The 15,645-nt window shown below is 36.2% G+C and overlaps 1 protein-coding gene and 1 long non-coding RNA gene across 8 annotated transcripts; both read right to left on the bottom strand.

The window, feature by feature from the left end:
* Positions 1–8,740: 8,740 nt before the first annotated feature.
* LOC139847082 (uncharacterized) lies at positions 8,741–10,738 on the bottom strand. Of its 7 annotated transcripts, XR_011759291.1 has the most exons (8): positions 10,614–10,738; positions 10,480–10,529; positions 10,379–10,401; positions 10,204–10,253; positions 9,536–9,609; positions 9,415–9,457; positions 9,107–9,183; positions 8,741–9,011 (listed from the first exon to the last, which is right to left on the bottom strand). It is a non-coding gene; the product is annotated as an uncharacterized lncRNA (long non-coding RNA). The 7 variants fall into 7 exon arrangements; XR_011759289.1 differs by having other exon boundaries at positions 10,480–10,715; XR_011759293.1 differs by having other exon boundaries at positions 9,415–9,626; positions 10,480–10,722.
* Positions 10,739–12,137: 1,399 nt separating this feature from the next.
* LOC139850657 (uncharacterized) lies at positions 12,138–13,107 on the bottom strand. Its single transcript, XM_071840208.1, has one exon. The coding sequence runs from the start codon at positions 13,046–13,048 to the stop codon at positions 12,209–12,211; it is 840 nt and encodes a 279-aa protein (XP_071696309.1). The 5' UTR covers positions 13,049–13,107; the 3' UTR covers positions 12,138–12,208.
* Between the last annotated feature and the right edge of the window lie 2,538 nt (positions 13,108–15,645).

Here is a 15,645-nt window from a genome sequence, read left to right as displayed (position 1 = left end):
ATTTACTCTCGTCTCCGAGTAAGCAAACAATTAATTAAGACAAACCAATTGTAAATTAATGCACTAAATTAATAAACTCTCGTCCTATCAAACAAGTACACAACCAATTGAATCGAAGTGTCTAGCTTCAATAAGAATGGTTCTTTAATTCAAACATCAAATCATCATAAATTAATCAAACAACTGATAAGTAGCATCCAATACATAGGTTATTAAATCTAGACAAACATTAAAGAACTTAGCCAATAATCATGGCAACAATAAAAATCACAAATAAAGTAATAGAGAAATTCATTGTTTATGACAAGGGATAAACCTAATCAATGATTGAATCCTGAAAGATAAACGAATCGAGACTTGTTTCCGGAATGATTGATACCTTAGAATGACCTTGAAAATCCCCAAAAATTACCTAAGTTCGTCAAAAAGCTGCTGGAATTCGTCTGGATACGATAATGATAAATTAGGGTAATTTTCGGGCTTTAAATAGGTGCAATTCTGAACCCGGTTAAGACCCTGCGCGGCGCGCCATTTCCTCGCGCGGCGCGCCATTTTACTGGTGAGCTGAAATCTGTCTTTTAAAAACCCTCGAACTGTATTTTATGTGGAATGACGCGGCGCGCCACGTTTTGGAGCGGCGCTCCATGTCATTTTTGCTGAAATGAGCTGAAAAACTTAATACAAACACCAAAACTCGAATCGGACCAAACCCTTTCACTCGTTTACATCGAAAATCACCCAAAACCATCAAATAACTTCAAAATTAACCTCCTTGGTCTTGGAACTCAAACTTTTCACAACTTTCACCGAAATAATTCCAAATCGTATCCAAAAGGACCAAAATGTACCCAATATCGCTAAGGAAAATGCGTATAAAATATGCGATATCAGTGACCGAAATGATCAATGATCGAATGAAAGCCGCTATAGAGGAGGCTTTAGAGGCTAGAAACATTTATCCTCGAGGCGAAGGGGGTGAAGGTAATGGTGGGGGTGAAGGTAATGGTGGGGGTGGAAGGCGGGACTTCCACTACAAAAATTTCAAGGATACGCAACCTCCGATGTTTAATGGGGTGCGAGATCCGTTGAAAAGCCCGTGTTAGATTTCCGATATCGAGGGGGCTTTCCGTACCGCGGAGTGTCCTCCCGAAAGGAAGGCGAGGTATGGTTCTAGTATGTTGAGGGAAGAAGCCAAGTTGTGGTGGGACAACAAAATCAACTTATATGGTGAAGAGCAATGCATGAACTTGACATGGGAGGAGTTTAAGAAGGAATTCTTCAAAGAATACCGAACTTCTTCCTATCTTGATAGAATCCAGGACGAGTTGCACCATTTGCAACAAGATTCAATGGACTTGGTCACACTCAAGTCTACCTTTTTGGCAAAAACTCGTTTTTGTCCGGAATATGTGGGTGACGATCACAAGCTAATGAAAGATTTCTACCGTACTTTGAATGATGAGTTCAAGGGCAAGATTAGTCGGGGTATGGCTAAGTCTTTTGATGAGTTATTTGAATTGGCCCGGGGTTTTGAGCCGGATGTTCCAAGAAAAAGCGATTTCACGTTTTTCAAAAGAAAGTTTGAAGGTTCTAGTCATTCTAACTTTTCAAACAAGAAGAACAAGAACAAGAAGGGTTCCGAGAGTGTTAATAGCGTGAAGAAGGGCGCTTCCGGGGGTTTTTCTTATGCGTGCTACAATTGTGGGCAACCGGGTCATATGGCTCATGAATGTCCTAAACCATCTTTCGGAAACAAGGTCACTTGTTTTAATTGCGGAAAAGAAGGGCATAAGAAGCCGGAGTGTCCCGATTTGCGAAACGATAATGTGAAGCGATTAGAGAAGGCGGCGGGTACGGCTAGGGGTCGCAACTATTTGATGACCAATGATGAAGCCAAACAATCGAACGAAGTTGTCTCAGGTACTTTCATGGTTAATTCTAATCCGGCAAGGATTCTTTTCGATAGTGGTGCAAATTTGTCGTTTGTGTCTCCTAAATTTGTGCCTAAACTTGATAGACCGTTAGCTAAGTTAAGTCGTCCGGTAGAAGTCGAAATAGCGGACGGCAAGACGGTGCTAGTGGTTGATGTGTGTAAGAATTGTGATGTCGTTTTTGGTGCCGAAAACTTTAAAATTGATCTCATCCCTATGACTTTGGGCGATTTTGATATCGTTGTTGGTATGGATTGGCTCGATTGAAATAGAGCTTATATTGCATGCCATGAAAAGTTTATTCGTGTGAAGACCCCTAGTGGGGGAGAGTTAATTATTCACGGTGATAAACGAAGAAGACTTGTGCCGATATGTTCTTTTGCACGGGCACGTCGTTTTCTTGTTAGCGGTGGCATGACTTTTCTTGCCCATGTTGTTGATACTCGTGATGAGCCACCACACATTCGTGAAATTCCGGTTGTTAGTGAATTCGAAGACGTTTTTCCGGACGAGTTACCGGGTGTTCCGGCGAAAAGACAAGTTGAATTTCGCATTGAGTTGGTTCCGGGAGCTATTCCCATTGCTAAAACTCCTTATCATTTAGCGCCTACGAAAATGCAAGAATTGCTAAATCAAACCCAAGAGTTACTTGAGAAGGGTTTTATTCGACCGAGTGCTTCACCATGGGGCACTCCGGTGTTATTTGTGAAGAAGAAGGATGGTAGTATGCGGATGTGCATCGATTATCGAGAGTTGAATAAAGTGACGATCAAGAATCGTTATCCTTTACCTAGGATTGACGATTTGTTTGATCAACTTTAAGGTGCAACGTATTTCTCTAAAATCGACCTACGGTCCGGCTATCACCAAATGCGGGTCCGTGAGGAAGACATCGAGAAAACGGCTTTTCGAACTCGTTATGGGCATTTTGAATTTGTGGTAATGCCTTTTGGTCTTACGAATGCACCGGCGGCATTCATGGACCTTATGAACTGAGTGTGCCAACCTATGTTGGACAAGTTGGTAATAGTGTTCATTGACGACATACTAGTCTACTCGAAAAGTATGAACGAACATGAACGTCATTTGCGTGAAGTATTGAAGACGCTACGAAAGGAGAAGTTGTATGCAAAGTTCACCAAATGTGAATTTTGGCTAAGGGAAGTTCAATTCCTTGGTCATATTGTGAACGAAAACGGTATTCAAGTAGACCCGGGGAAGATAGAGACGGTGAAGAGTTGGGGACGACCGACTACGCCTACGGAAATCCGAAGTTTTCTCGGATTGGCCGGTTATTATCGTCGGTTTATCCAAGACTTTTCTAAGATCACTTCTTCGTTAACGAAGTTGACGAGAAAGAATGCTAAGTTTAATTAATAGAACGAGCAAGAAATTGCTTTTCAATTGCTAAAAGGGAAGTTGTGTCAAGCTCCGGTGTTAGTATTGCCGGAAGGTGTGGAAGACATGACGGTTTATTGTGATGCTTCGCTAAATGGGCTCGGGTGTGTTCTAATGCAAAGAGGTAAAGTCATCGCTTATGCCTCACGACAATTAAAGGAACATGAAACAAGATACCCGACTCATGATCTTGAGTTGGCGGCGGTTGTGCATGCGTTGAAAATTTGGCGCCATTACTTGTATGGTGTCAAGTGTACGATTTATTCGGATAATAAGAGTTTGAAACATCTCTTTAATCAACGAGATTTGAATTATCGCCAACGTAGGTGGATGGATGTGGTGAAAGATTATGATTGTGAGATACTTTATCATCCGGGTAAGGCGAATGTTGTCACGGATGCGTTGAGTCGAAAGAGTCAACATCCGGCGATAAAAGTGGGATCGTTACGTTTGATTATTTCCAACGATTTTCTTGAGAGGCTTGGCGAGATTCAAATAGAGGCTTACGTTCACAACAAGCATGCGGAACGAATCGTGGGCCAATCGAAGTTCATTACTATGGGCTCGCGTGGTTTGTTGTCTTTTCAAGGAAGGGTGTGGGTGCCTAAGATGGGTGATTACCGGCAGGTGCTACTTGATGAAGCACATAAGTCCAAATATTCCATTCATCCTGGTGCGATGAAAATGTATCATGATTTGAAGAAAGATTATTGGTGGCCGGGCATGAAACGTGATGTTGTGAAGTATGTTGAGCAATGCGTCACGTGTTTGCAAGTAAAAGCCGAACACCAAAAGCCGTATGGTAAATTGCAACCGTTAGAAATTCCGAAATGGAAATGGGAGCACATTACCATGGATTTCATAACAAAGTTACCTAAGACGGCGAGAACCCAATTTGATACGATTTGGGTGATAGTTGACCGGTTGACGAAAAGTGCTTTGTTTCTTCCCATTAAAGAAGCAATATCGTCGGAGGCCTTGGCTAAGTTGTTTATCAAGGAAGTGGTCTCTCGACACGGGGTTCCTATATCTATTGTTTCGGATAGAGATACTCGTTTTACATCTCGGTTTTGGGAAAAGTTTCACGAAGATATGGGTACACAATTGAAATTGAGCACGGCGTATCATCCTCAAACGGACGGTCAAACCGAACGTACGAATCAAACTTTGGAGGATATGTTACGGGCGTGTATTATTGATTTTGGTGGTAGTTGGGACGAGCACTTACCTTCGGTGGAATTCTCGTACAATAATAGTTATCATACTAGTATTGGGATGCCGCCATATGAGATGCTTTATGGGCGTAGGTGTCGAACCCCGATTTGTTGGGGTGAAGTGGGACAAAAGGAAATCGGGAGTACCGATTTGATTTTGGAGACGAATAACAAGATTGATATTATTTGGGATGACTTGAAGAAGGCTCAAGATAGACAAAATTCGTATGCCGATAAACTTAGACGAACGATCGAATTTCAAGAAAGTGATATGGTGATGCTTAAGGTTTCGCCTTGGAAGGGTATTATTCGATTTCGAAAACGGGGAAAGTTATCTCCTCGGTTTATTGGGCCATTCAAAGTTTTAGCTCGTGTTGGCAAAGTTGCATATCGTTTGGAATTACCCGAAGAACTTGCGGGGATTCATAATACATTTCATGTTTCCCATCTCCGTAAGTGTCTTGCGGATGATTCTTCGTGGGTGTCGTTAGACGAGATTGAGCTAAATAATAAGTTAGGGTATGTTGAGGAGCCGGTTGCTATACTTGATGAAAAGGTTAAGAAACTGAGAAATAAAGAGGTGAGGACTTTTAAAGTCCAATGGCGTCAAAGTATAGGTTCCGAGTTTACTTGGGAGCCCGAAGAGTTTGTCTTGTTTTATCTTCCTGCTTGTGATGCGGCGTGGATTGCGAGGTCGCAATCCGGTTCAAGTGGGGGAGAGTTGTAAGATCCTGTTTTCTTTTTGGTTTGGACGCCGTCCAAACATCTGGGACGCCGTCCCATTATGAAGGCCTGGACGCCGTCCAGAAATCTGGACGCCGTCCAGATGATCTGTCGAGCCAGAATTGGGTTTTTAAATATTTTAGATGGGTAAATTGGTAATTTCACTTGGTGGACGAATTAAAGGCCCTAGATCAGTTTGGTTGAACCTCATTACTCCATTTCTAACCACCAAACTTCATCCACTTAAATCCTAGTGAGAGAGTGTGATTCAAGTGTGAGAAAGCTCAAATAGGGGAAGAAGAAACTTGTTTCGGGTTCTAGCTCGAGCATTAAAGTTGTTCATCTCCTCGTTAGCTTCGTTTTGATTGTGGTGGTAAGCCCTAAACTTGATTACCTTAGTTTAAAGTGTTTAAGGGTTAGGGTTTGGGTTAGTGTTGCACATAAAACCCATTTGTGAGTAATTTGGGGGTTTTGGGTAAGTTTGGGTCATGAAGACCCAAATGGTGACTAACCTAGGATTTTGAAAGGGTAAATGGGTCTTAAAGGCCTAGCAAATCACTAGTACACTTATAGTTAATGTTAGTGGTGTCATTTGGATTGTGGATGACCCAAATGGATGTGTTGACCTTGAAATGGGTCAAATGGGTCTTTAATGACCTAAGTGGTCTTGCATGTGTGAAAATGAGTTAAATTGGTGATTTAAAAATGTAATAAAACCATATTTGACTAGAGTTAGGGTTTTTGGTGAAGTTGACCCATTATTAGGGTTAATGGTGCAAAATGGGTCGGGATTGCACTTTGGGTCAAAATGACTTAGGAATGGTGAAAGAATTGGTTGACCGACTTGAGTTTGCGTTTAATAATATGTATAACGTGATAGGTACGTTACTTTGAGGTTTCGCAAGCTCGGGTATCTTTTCACAAGACTTTGAGGTGAGTGGAATAATTATATGCGTAGGTATATAATGTATCTATTTGTTGTAGCGTGAAATGTGTAGTGTCGAGGTGTTAAGACACCACGTTTCACGTGAAGAGTGTGGCATCGAGGTGTTAAGATGCCACTCGGGTGTAGCATCGAGGTGTTAAGATGCCACCTAGGAGTGTAGTGTCGAGGTGTTAAGACACCACTCCGTAAAATAATGAGTGAAGCATCGAGGTGTTAAGATGCCACTCGGGGTGAAGTGCCGAGGTGTTAAGGTGCCACCCTAGGGGTTAGTGGTGCGAGGTGTTAAGTGCCCTAACGGATGTTGTGAACACCGATGGCATTTTCGCGAGCGCCGTTCCCTTGTACTATTGGTTAACCATGGTTATTTGTGTTGTAAGCATATTATATTATTCGAGTTATATTTATATGCGGTTGTTATGCTAGCTTGGGGGTATTGGTGAATTATAGCTTGTTATTGCGACGATAAGCTAATGTTGTTTGCTAGCATGTTTGCGGTTGTGTAAGTGTATGCAAGTAGGCATAATTATATATGTATTCGTATAATTATTGCATTCACTAAGCTTTGCTTACCCTCTCGTTGTTTATTTTTTTTATAGGCTCTGGCATTGACAAGGGTAAGAGCGTTCAATTGGATTAGTGATCTCCCGCTTGTTTTGTTAGGGGATGCTTTTGGGTGTTAGCTTTTGGAGTTCGACCGAGATTTGGTAGTTTAACCCCAAACACCATGCTCTAGTGTCGTTTGGAACTTAAACTTATATTTGGTCGAAACTTGTATTTTTGAACGAAACTCGTAAAATGGGCGATGTGGGCCCGTTGATGTAAAACTTGATTTGATGATGAAAATCTCTTAGTTTCACTTATATTGACTTGTGGTAAAAAGGTTTTCGTTTGAAAGAGTCGGGAAGCGGGTTTTCCGCTCGTGTGAGTTGGACCCGTGATCAGTAGCTGGAAGACCATTGGGACGCCGTCCCAATTGCTTGGACGCCGTCCCAGTTGTTTTGAGCTGGACGCCTTCCCAAACTTTGGACGCCGTCCCACTTTTCTGAGCTGGACGCCGTCCATGATTCTGGACGCCGTCCAGATGCACTGACATAGAATTTTTTTTTTTTTTTTTTTTTTTGTACGCGTCTAAGGGATTTAAGATGTCGGGTTATTACACGATCGCATGAAATTTGCTCTTCCAGGCCATGCGATCGCATGGCCAGCTGGATTCAGCCACATTGCTTTGTTTTCTTCTTTGTCGACGTATTATTTAAATATATATAATATATAAATAATTTATATAATTATTTAAATATTATATTATATTCTTATGCATAGTAGACTTGTAATTTTTGGTCCGTTGAGTCGGGCGTTAATAGTTGGCTCAGGTCCCGGTTCCGGATTTTCGAACGTCCTTTCGTACTATTTAATATCTTGTACTTTGCGTTTTGCAATTTGTAATTTGCACAAAAAATTATTTTCCTTAACTCCCAAAATCCGCGCAAGTCTTTTAACTCAATTTTTGAGACGCTTTTGAGTGCACTATGGCTTTAAGGACCATTTTCCAGTTTTAGGACGCTTTTTCTTCAATTCTTTAATCTTCGTGCTTTGTCTTCGCATTTATTTATTTAAACGATTACAACTTAAAAATAGAATAATTACAACTAAAAACTTTACATATTGAAAGAATATTGCGACTAAATATATGATCATTTGGAGCACTATCATCGGGTCATTTGCCCAACTAACAATAACTATTATCCACTTTTATATCATTCTAAGGTCATACTGTAATAAAGTGTGAGTTGTTTAACTTTTTTTTTTGTTTTTTTTTAAATGCAAGGCTTGTATTATTCAAATCATAGTGTACAAACTAGAGGCAAAGCATAACATTGGAATGCAATGCCTCAAAACACGACGTCTAGTATTTACATAGTTAATACACGAATTTTGACCAAGATAAGTTGTTTAACTATTTTAACAAATAATGTAGTTTTAGTTAGCACTGTAACCATGTTGGGTATATAAGACCCGTTTGTTTGTTCCGTTAGTTGACATGGCATCAAGTGACGAGATGTGACGAAAAATAATGTGGCTCCAGTTTTCTCCTTCAGTTAGTTTTTGACGGATTCTTTATGGGCCGTGAGTTTTTAGTTCATCCAATCACATTCAAGATATAAATAACATATATTATTTAATTTATTTTTTCCTACACCATTTCCAATCAGATTTTACCACATCATCATACCCAATATTTAACACAACTAACTGACACACACGGTTATAAAATGTCAGTGCCTAATCACAGTCAGTTTGCATTTTTTTTTTACACTTTTTGGCCAAACTGCTGTGACGTCAGCGTCACCACTAGGAATGGTCCAACATATATATATATATATACTAGTTGGTCTAATGTCGTGCATATGCACGGCCCAGATTGCTGCTTAACACATATTAAGACCTCATTAGTCATTCCTTCGACTAATGCCATTAATTTTATGTAATAACTACAAACAAATATCAAATTTGATGTAGAGACTGTAACATAATCGTTCCAAGTTCTATGAAAGCCACGAACAAAGTATATCAAATATTAATCACTACCGAGATGAAACACATCATTTATTAGAATTGAAGAAAACATATGAGGTATCATTAGTAGTATATGCGACAAACAGATGACCGCAAGGCCCTGGAATCAGTTCTACACCACGTTCCATCAAATGTCACTCGTTTCTATGACCTCAAGGCCCCTGAATCAGTTCTACACCACGTTCCATCAAATGTCACTCGTTTCTAATTTGTTTCTTAATTCTCCTATATCATATTTAAAATCACGGGGCTTAGGATCTGATATATAATAATCAATCAAAGTAGTCTAGAAAAGAATGATAAATATGATACAATAACACCTTGAGAATTATCCATCGTGATGAGCTCTTACATTCCCTGCATTGATCAGCCTTGCGATCTTTCACAAACCAACAGACTGCAAAAAATAATCAGCTCATCTTATGCTGGAATTAAGTTTAAAAGATAACTGATTCATAAAAAGAAAACAGGCCTATTCCATGTGATAATATTACCAAATATATCAAGGTATAAAATTTAAGAGAAATTCAAATTGCAGCATGTAATTGCATATATGACACAAACACTTTCAGTTCATACAACTTGACAAAATTAATATACTGTACATCAACTATAAAATAAATCTTACCATGCCAACATGACTGATACACATAGTTTCTAATAAGCTCGAACTGTTCCTGACACACATATATTAGGTAAACCTAAACAAATAAGAAAATAGTGTATATGTGAATTGAAGAGATCGTTACCTGAAGAGGCTGGCAAATACACTCGGTCGACAACTCATATGTGATTTAACACATGACGTTTTAGCTCCTCTAAACTACATAAACATTCACACTATTACAAACATGAGTTATTTTCCAGACGTTGAATAATCAATGTCTTGAAAAACAAAAAAAAAAAAAAAAATTTAACAGAATCAATAGTATTTAAAACAAATCCATCACAATTACATATCCCATAGATGATATCATTCCAGGTGATTCTTATATTTTTGTTGAGTCATATTATGGCTAATACAATATTGTCCGGATTAAAGGAATTATGTTTGATCAAGTTTGAAATTCTATCAAATTATATGTTGAATGATCTGTTATATGTTATATTTGATGGATAACAATATATTGTATGTAATGAGGCTTGAGTATTTGTTTGAAGCCTGGACAAGCAAACATGTGAGAAAAATATAGTTCAAATTAATAGAAAAGCAAACGGAGTTTATGTCCTCTTTCCGAAAAATACTTGATTACAACATACCTTTTGGGTTAGTAACTCCCATACAGAAAACCCCAAAACAGAAAAAACCCAAAACAGAAAATATTAGTTAATTTAAAACCTCACTTTCAAAAATCTTACTGTCAAAAACTTAGAAAAAACGAAAATAAAGTAGATCAGGAACAAATTATAACTTTACCATGCATCATTTTCTTCTGCAAAATCAGATGCAAGCTTTGCCATTGAAACCTATAGTTGAAAACATAAACCCAAAAGAAAAGGTTAGCTCATATTATGCAATCAAAACTTCAATAACGAAAGTAGTGATAAAAAGACACATAATTTTCTTGAACATTTGTAACTTAATATCTTACCGAAATCAGAGAACCGGATAAACCTGGAAGAAGCACAAGCAACATGTAATCGATTGCAAAAGAAAAAAAAAAAAAAAAAAGAGAGAGAGAGAGAGAGAAACCACTCCATATAATTTTGTGTAGTCAAAATCGAACTCTTGGCCCGTAAAACCTGAAAAATCAGAACAGAGAGATGAATAGATTATAGGTAGACAAAAGGAGTTACTTCTTACCAAAATTAGTGGCCCAAATAGACCTGGAAAGATCGAAACCCTAGCGTATTTTGAATGACGGTGTTTGGATAACAATAAGAGGATCAGATGGTTTTGAAGATGGGGTTAATTTTTGTTTTGATATGACACGAACGTGGCATAAGGAGAGATACGAACGTGGCATAAGGAGAGATACGTGGTAAGATGGGGATAATGGGGGCACAAGCATTGTCCAAAATATCTAAAGTGGACCCAATGTTATGTAAGCATGAGATCAGGGATTACTAAAGCTGTACCCTGAAATGGAGCCCAAATACCACAAATCGTTAACCGAAGCCAAGAGCCCAAATTTAGTTGCAAACGAGTAAAAACACACGAGTGCATCGGAACCACATACGACAAAGATGAACAGAAAAAAAATAGGCCTTTTTATGAGTAGGTATATATATATATATATATATATATATATATATATATATATATATATATATATATATATATATATATATGTGGGCAGGATCAATGGGGAAGTAACCAATCGGGAGGAAGCGGGGGAAGCAAATTTATTTTTATTTTTTTTCGTTTTTTTTTTTTTTCCGGCATCAAGATCACACGAAAATATGAACATTTAGAAGAGACACTTCGTGATGAATGTTATTATTTAGGTGGGAAAACGATCGACAAAAATAACATTCAAGATAATATTATTCGTGAAGAATATGAACGTTTTTTTTTCATGTTTTGTGAAGTAAAATTTAGCCCGATTTAGAGTTTAGGGTTTAGGGTTTAGGGTTTGGTGTTTTGGGTTTATTCCATAAACCCAAAACACCAAACCCAAAACCCAAAACCCTAAACTCTAAACCGTTCGTGTTAAAAACTCAATCTAAATCCTAAATCTAAACCCAAAATCTAAACCCTAAACCCTAAATTTCTAAACCCTATAAACCCTAATATCTAAACCCCAATAGCTAAAACCTCAAAATACGCTCGAAAAACACGATAATTGTTATATATTACTTCTTCGAGCGTTTTCCCGCCAAAATAAAAACATTTATCACAAAGTGTCTCTACTAAATGTTCATATTTTCATCTCATCTATAATGTTCGTGAACAAAGTTTTTTCAAAAAACAAAAAAAAAAAAGTTTTTTCTTCCCCCCGCTTCCCCCCGAATGGTTACTTCCCTCTTGATCCTACCACTATATATATATATATATATATATATATATATATATATATATATATATATATATATATATATGAAAGAATCATGTCTAAAGAAAGTGAAACAAAACATTCTTCTCAATCAATTAGGGGATCAAAAAAGGACATGTGCAGTAGCTAGCTTGTGATCACTTACAGAGACCAAACTATCTTTCATTATATATGTGTCATCTAACTAATAACCTTAAAGGTTTCCTCAAATTGTATAAATCATGCGGATTTACGATGCCATTTGTTTCGAGAAAAAACTATAGGCAATAATTAAAATATGAACACAAGTAATCGAGTTGACTTCAACTATCTTTAGTACAAAAATTCAAAATTTATATGTACGATCCTCTTTAAACATTTGAAACCCCCAAAAACCCAAAATGAAAATAAATAAATTAAAAAGTACATTTTTTTGTAATTAAACACCTACAATATTCTTGTTGAACGACCAACGATAATACGATTGTTTCTTTGAAGAAGTCCTTCCAAAACAACTTTTTTCTTGTACTCCATCGACTCCAATTCCAACTTATTATTATTTTCCGATGATCGTTTCTCCGTTGCAACTACCACGTCCCGTCCCTTAACCGGTCTTAAACGTGGGGCCATAAAAAACCACGAAGAAGTACAAATAATTGCAAATAACTTACCCCATAACATCATTACAACCAATATCACTAGTATTATCGACATACCATATAAAGAGTCAATTTCGCGTTTCGTTTTGCGACTTTTGTCCAAAACTTGCTGTGTGACAGCTCTGTCTGCTATCAAATTTGGAGCGGACAGAACTGACACAAGTTTCTTCCCCTTAGATGATTGTAAAGATACTGAATGCATCAACGGTCTCAAAGGGGAAGAAACCAGTGGCTGAGAAATTGTCACTGACTTTTTCGCCGGGGAGTGTAGTTTAATTTCTTTATGACGGCTACGGTATGACCCTAGTTCTGACCCATTTGACCTGTTTTGACTCTTAACCGAATCGGTCCATTTCTTGGACAACTTTGCATCTTCTTCCACCACTTCAATTTCCCATTTTGTATCGGATTTCACTACAGGAACTGTCTTGACCACTGCCGGTTTCTTGAATTTGAAGGTGGTCCACTTAAAGAACCATCGGTGGCGCCGGCTCTTTGAGTTGACTTTTATATCTTTAGATTGTTTTTTGTTCTTTCTTGAAAACCCAAAACAAGCTAAAAAGGGGTTGGCTCCTGATTTTCCGGTGGAAGTGGACGGTGGTACGGTGGTGGTGGAACCTTTGATCATTGGAAAAGATCACAAAGAACAAATGTTATTGGTGGCATGAAGGACATATGTATTAGTTTGGTCTGATATGGCAGGCTGTTATGTTTTTGAATCATGAGTGATAGCTTATACTAGTCAAATTCTTTTTATACATACGTAATATATTATACGGAGTAGCTTATATTTTGTAATTTTATATTGGTTATGTTTATTTATTAAATAAAAGTTTGGTGGAAGGAAATTTTGTGTATTATTATTATTATTATTATATAAATAAATGCACCTACTCTAATTGATCTTGTATTTTAGAGATTAAGGAATATTATTATAAAATGTTTTCAATAAAGATTAGTAATTAATACTGTAATATATATATTCATCCGTGATTATGTTAAATACACCAAATTACAATATGTTAAAGCAAATTAGATGAATTTATCAAAAAAAAAAAGTATTGAATAAATATTATCAAATGATAAGTTTACTAGAGTTTTTAACCAACCCTTTAACGTTGATTGTAGCCTCATTTGTTGTTCTTTTTCAAGGTCAAGAGAGTCATGAAATCGTGTTAGTTGAAGTGATTATTTAGTATTGTTATAACTACTAACTTCTTGCAAGTCATATACTTGTATTTTATTTACGAAATTATTGCCTTTAAAAAACCCATTAAAGTTTGAATGCATAATTTAAATAGAATTATGAAATTGTTAGGTTTAGATATACCAATCTTTTACAAACACATAAGTGATAATCATATATATGTGCGTTTGAAAGATAAATATTTAGTAGTTTATGAAAGTTTAAGTTTATTGTTTTCATAAGCTCTAACTATGAATTTTGTTTTACATACAATAGAAGCTTATTAAAAATATAAACTCTACAATTTTAACCTACCGGAAGTAGCTTATGAAAAGAAAAAAAATAAAGCTTATGAAACATAAAATTACTATAAAATCACTTTAATATATAATTTTATGTTTTGTCATTTAGTCATTTCACAACAATAACTTTTCAGTTCAATGGCTTTACCAAGCATTAAAAAAAAAACATAAGCTACAAATTTCAACTTGAAAAATGAGTTCCAGTTACAAGGTTCAACTTCAACATTCAGCTCCAGCTACCAGGTAGTTCAACCAAACACACCCATAATAAACACACCTGATGAGTCTAAAACAAACATATACTTTATGTAGAATGGGTGTGTGAAACGTTGAGTAATAGTTTCACAAAAATTTTTTTAGCAGAATCGTGATTCATGAGCAATTAGAAATTTTTCTACATTTTATTAATCATTAATTAAATATAAAATTAATATAACTTTGTTAAAAATTTTGTTAGAAAAAATGGAGTTTTGTTCAATAATTTGGTTAGGAAAAGTGGGGTCTTGTTGCTTATATTTCTTCGCGATCTTTTGCTTACTTTCTGTTGTATTTGTCTCTTGTAATATGTGTTTATAGAAAAGTGACGCGTACATGTTGATTTTAAACAAAAAGAAAAAAAAAATGAAAATTCTTGAGAGCCAAGTTTACTAGTGAAGAAAGATTTTGATTTCAGGAAAAAAAAAAAAAAAAAAAGTATACTTGAAGGTCAAGTTAACTTGTGCAAAAAGAAACTAGGTTTGATGTTTCACTATAATTAGACATCTAGCCTCATTGTATAGTGAAAATTCTATGGTTAGCGCTCGTGGACTAAACTATGCTCCACGTTGGAGTTGCTATATAACCACGTTAAATTCTCGTATCGTTTATCGTTTTATTTGTTCTTAATGTTTTAGTGTATTTTCGCTTGTTATTCATGTATTTTTTGATTGCGGTAAATCACATGTCTTGTTTGGTTTCCACAACAAATCCTAATAGTACATTAAAACATTAAGAGTGGTGATCTAGGTCATTTGTTAGTCTACGGTGATTGACATACTTAGAAAGTGAGAAGTGAAAGGGAAGCGGGTAGAATGTCAATCAGTGTTTATATATATATATATATATATATATATATATATATATATATATATATATATATATATATATATATATATATATATATATATATATATATATATACTTGTTAAATTGCATAATTAATTCAACTTAAAAACAATTAAATAAATAACCAAATAAAAATTTTAAATAATTATTGTAATTAATAGTTAAATAGTTTAAAATAATTTTACTAAAAATTAAAATAATTGGTACAAACGTAAAAAAAATCGGCTTAAATATAAAAAAAAAAAGACCTCAACTAAACAAAATGCTCATACAAAACAACATTCAATTAAAAATACTCTAAAAAAATATTCCTCTCACTTTTTCTCTTCTTTCTTCTCTTATGGCTGTAGTAAATTCTTCTCTTCTAAAAAACACACACACAAAATCAAACTCAAAGGAATGAATAAATATAAAAGTATATAAGGGGTTAATAAAAAAAATAAAAAGAAAGAGAGTCGCATGAGCAACAAAACGACGGTGACGTGGCCTAAATGCAAGGTGGCGACGAGGATGAGAGGTGGGTGAAGGAGTCGATGAAGACAACAAGCTCTCGAATAAAGCCCCACTCCCCATGTTTTTACACTCTCCGAGTAAAAAAAACTGAACACGAATAAAGTTTATAATTCTTAAATT

The sequence above is a fragment of the Rutidosis leptorrhynchoides genome, chromosome 5 (assembly GCF_046630445.1).
Source record: "Rutidosis leptorrhynchoides isolate AG116_Rl617_1_P2 chromosome 5, CSIRO_AGI_Rlap_v1, whole genome shotgun sequence".
Taxonomy (NCBI): domain Eukaryota; kingdom Viridiplantae; phylum Streptophyta; class Magnoliopsida; order Asterales; family Asteraceae; genus Rutidosis; species Rutidosis leptorrhynchoides.
The sequence above is the reverse complement of the archived record's forward strand: the minus strand, read 5'-3'. Positions and strand labels throughout refer to the sequence as shown.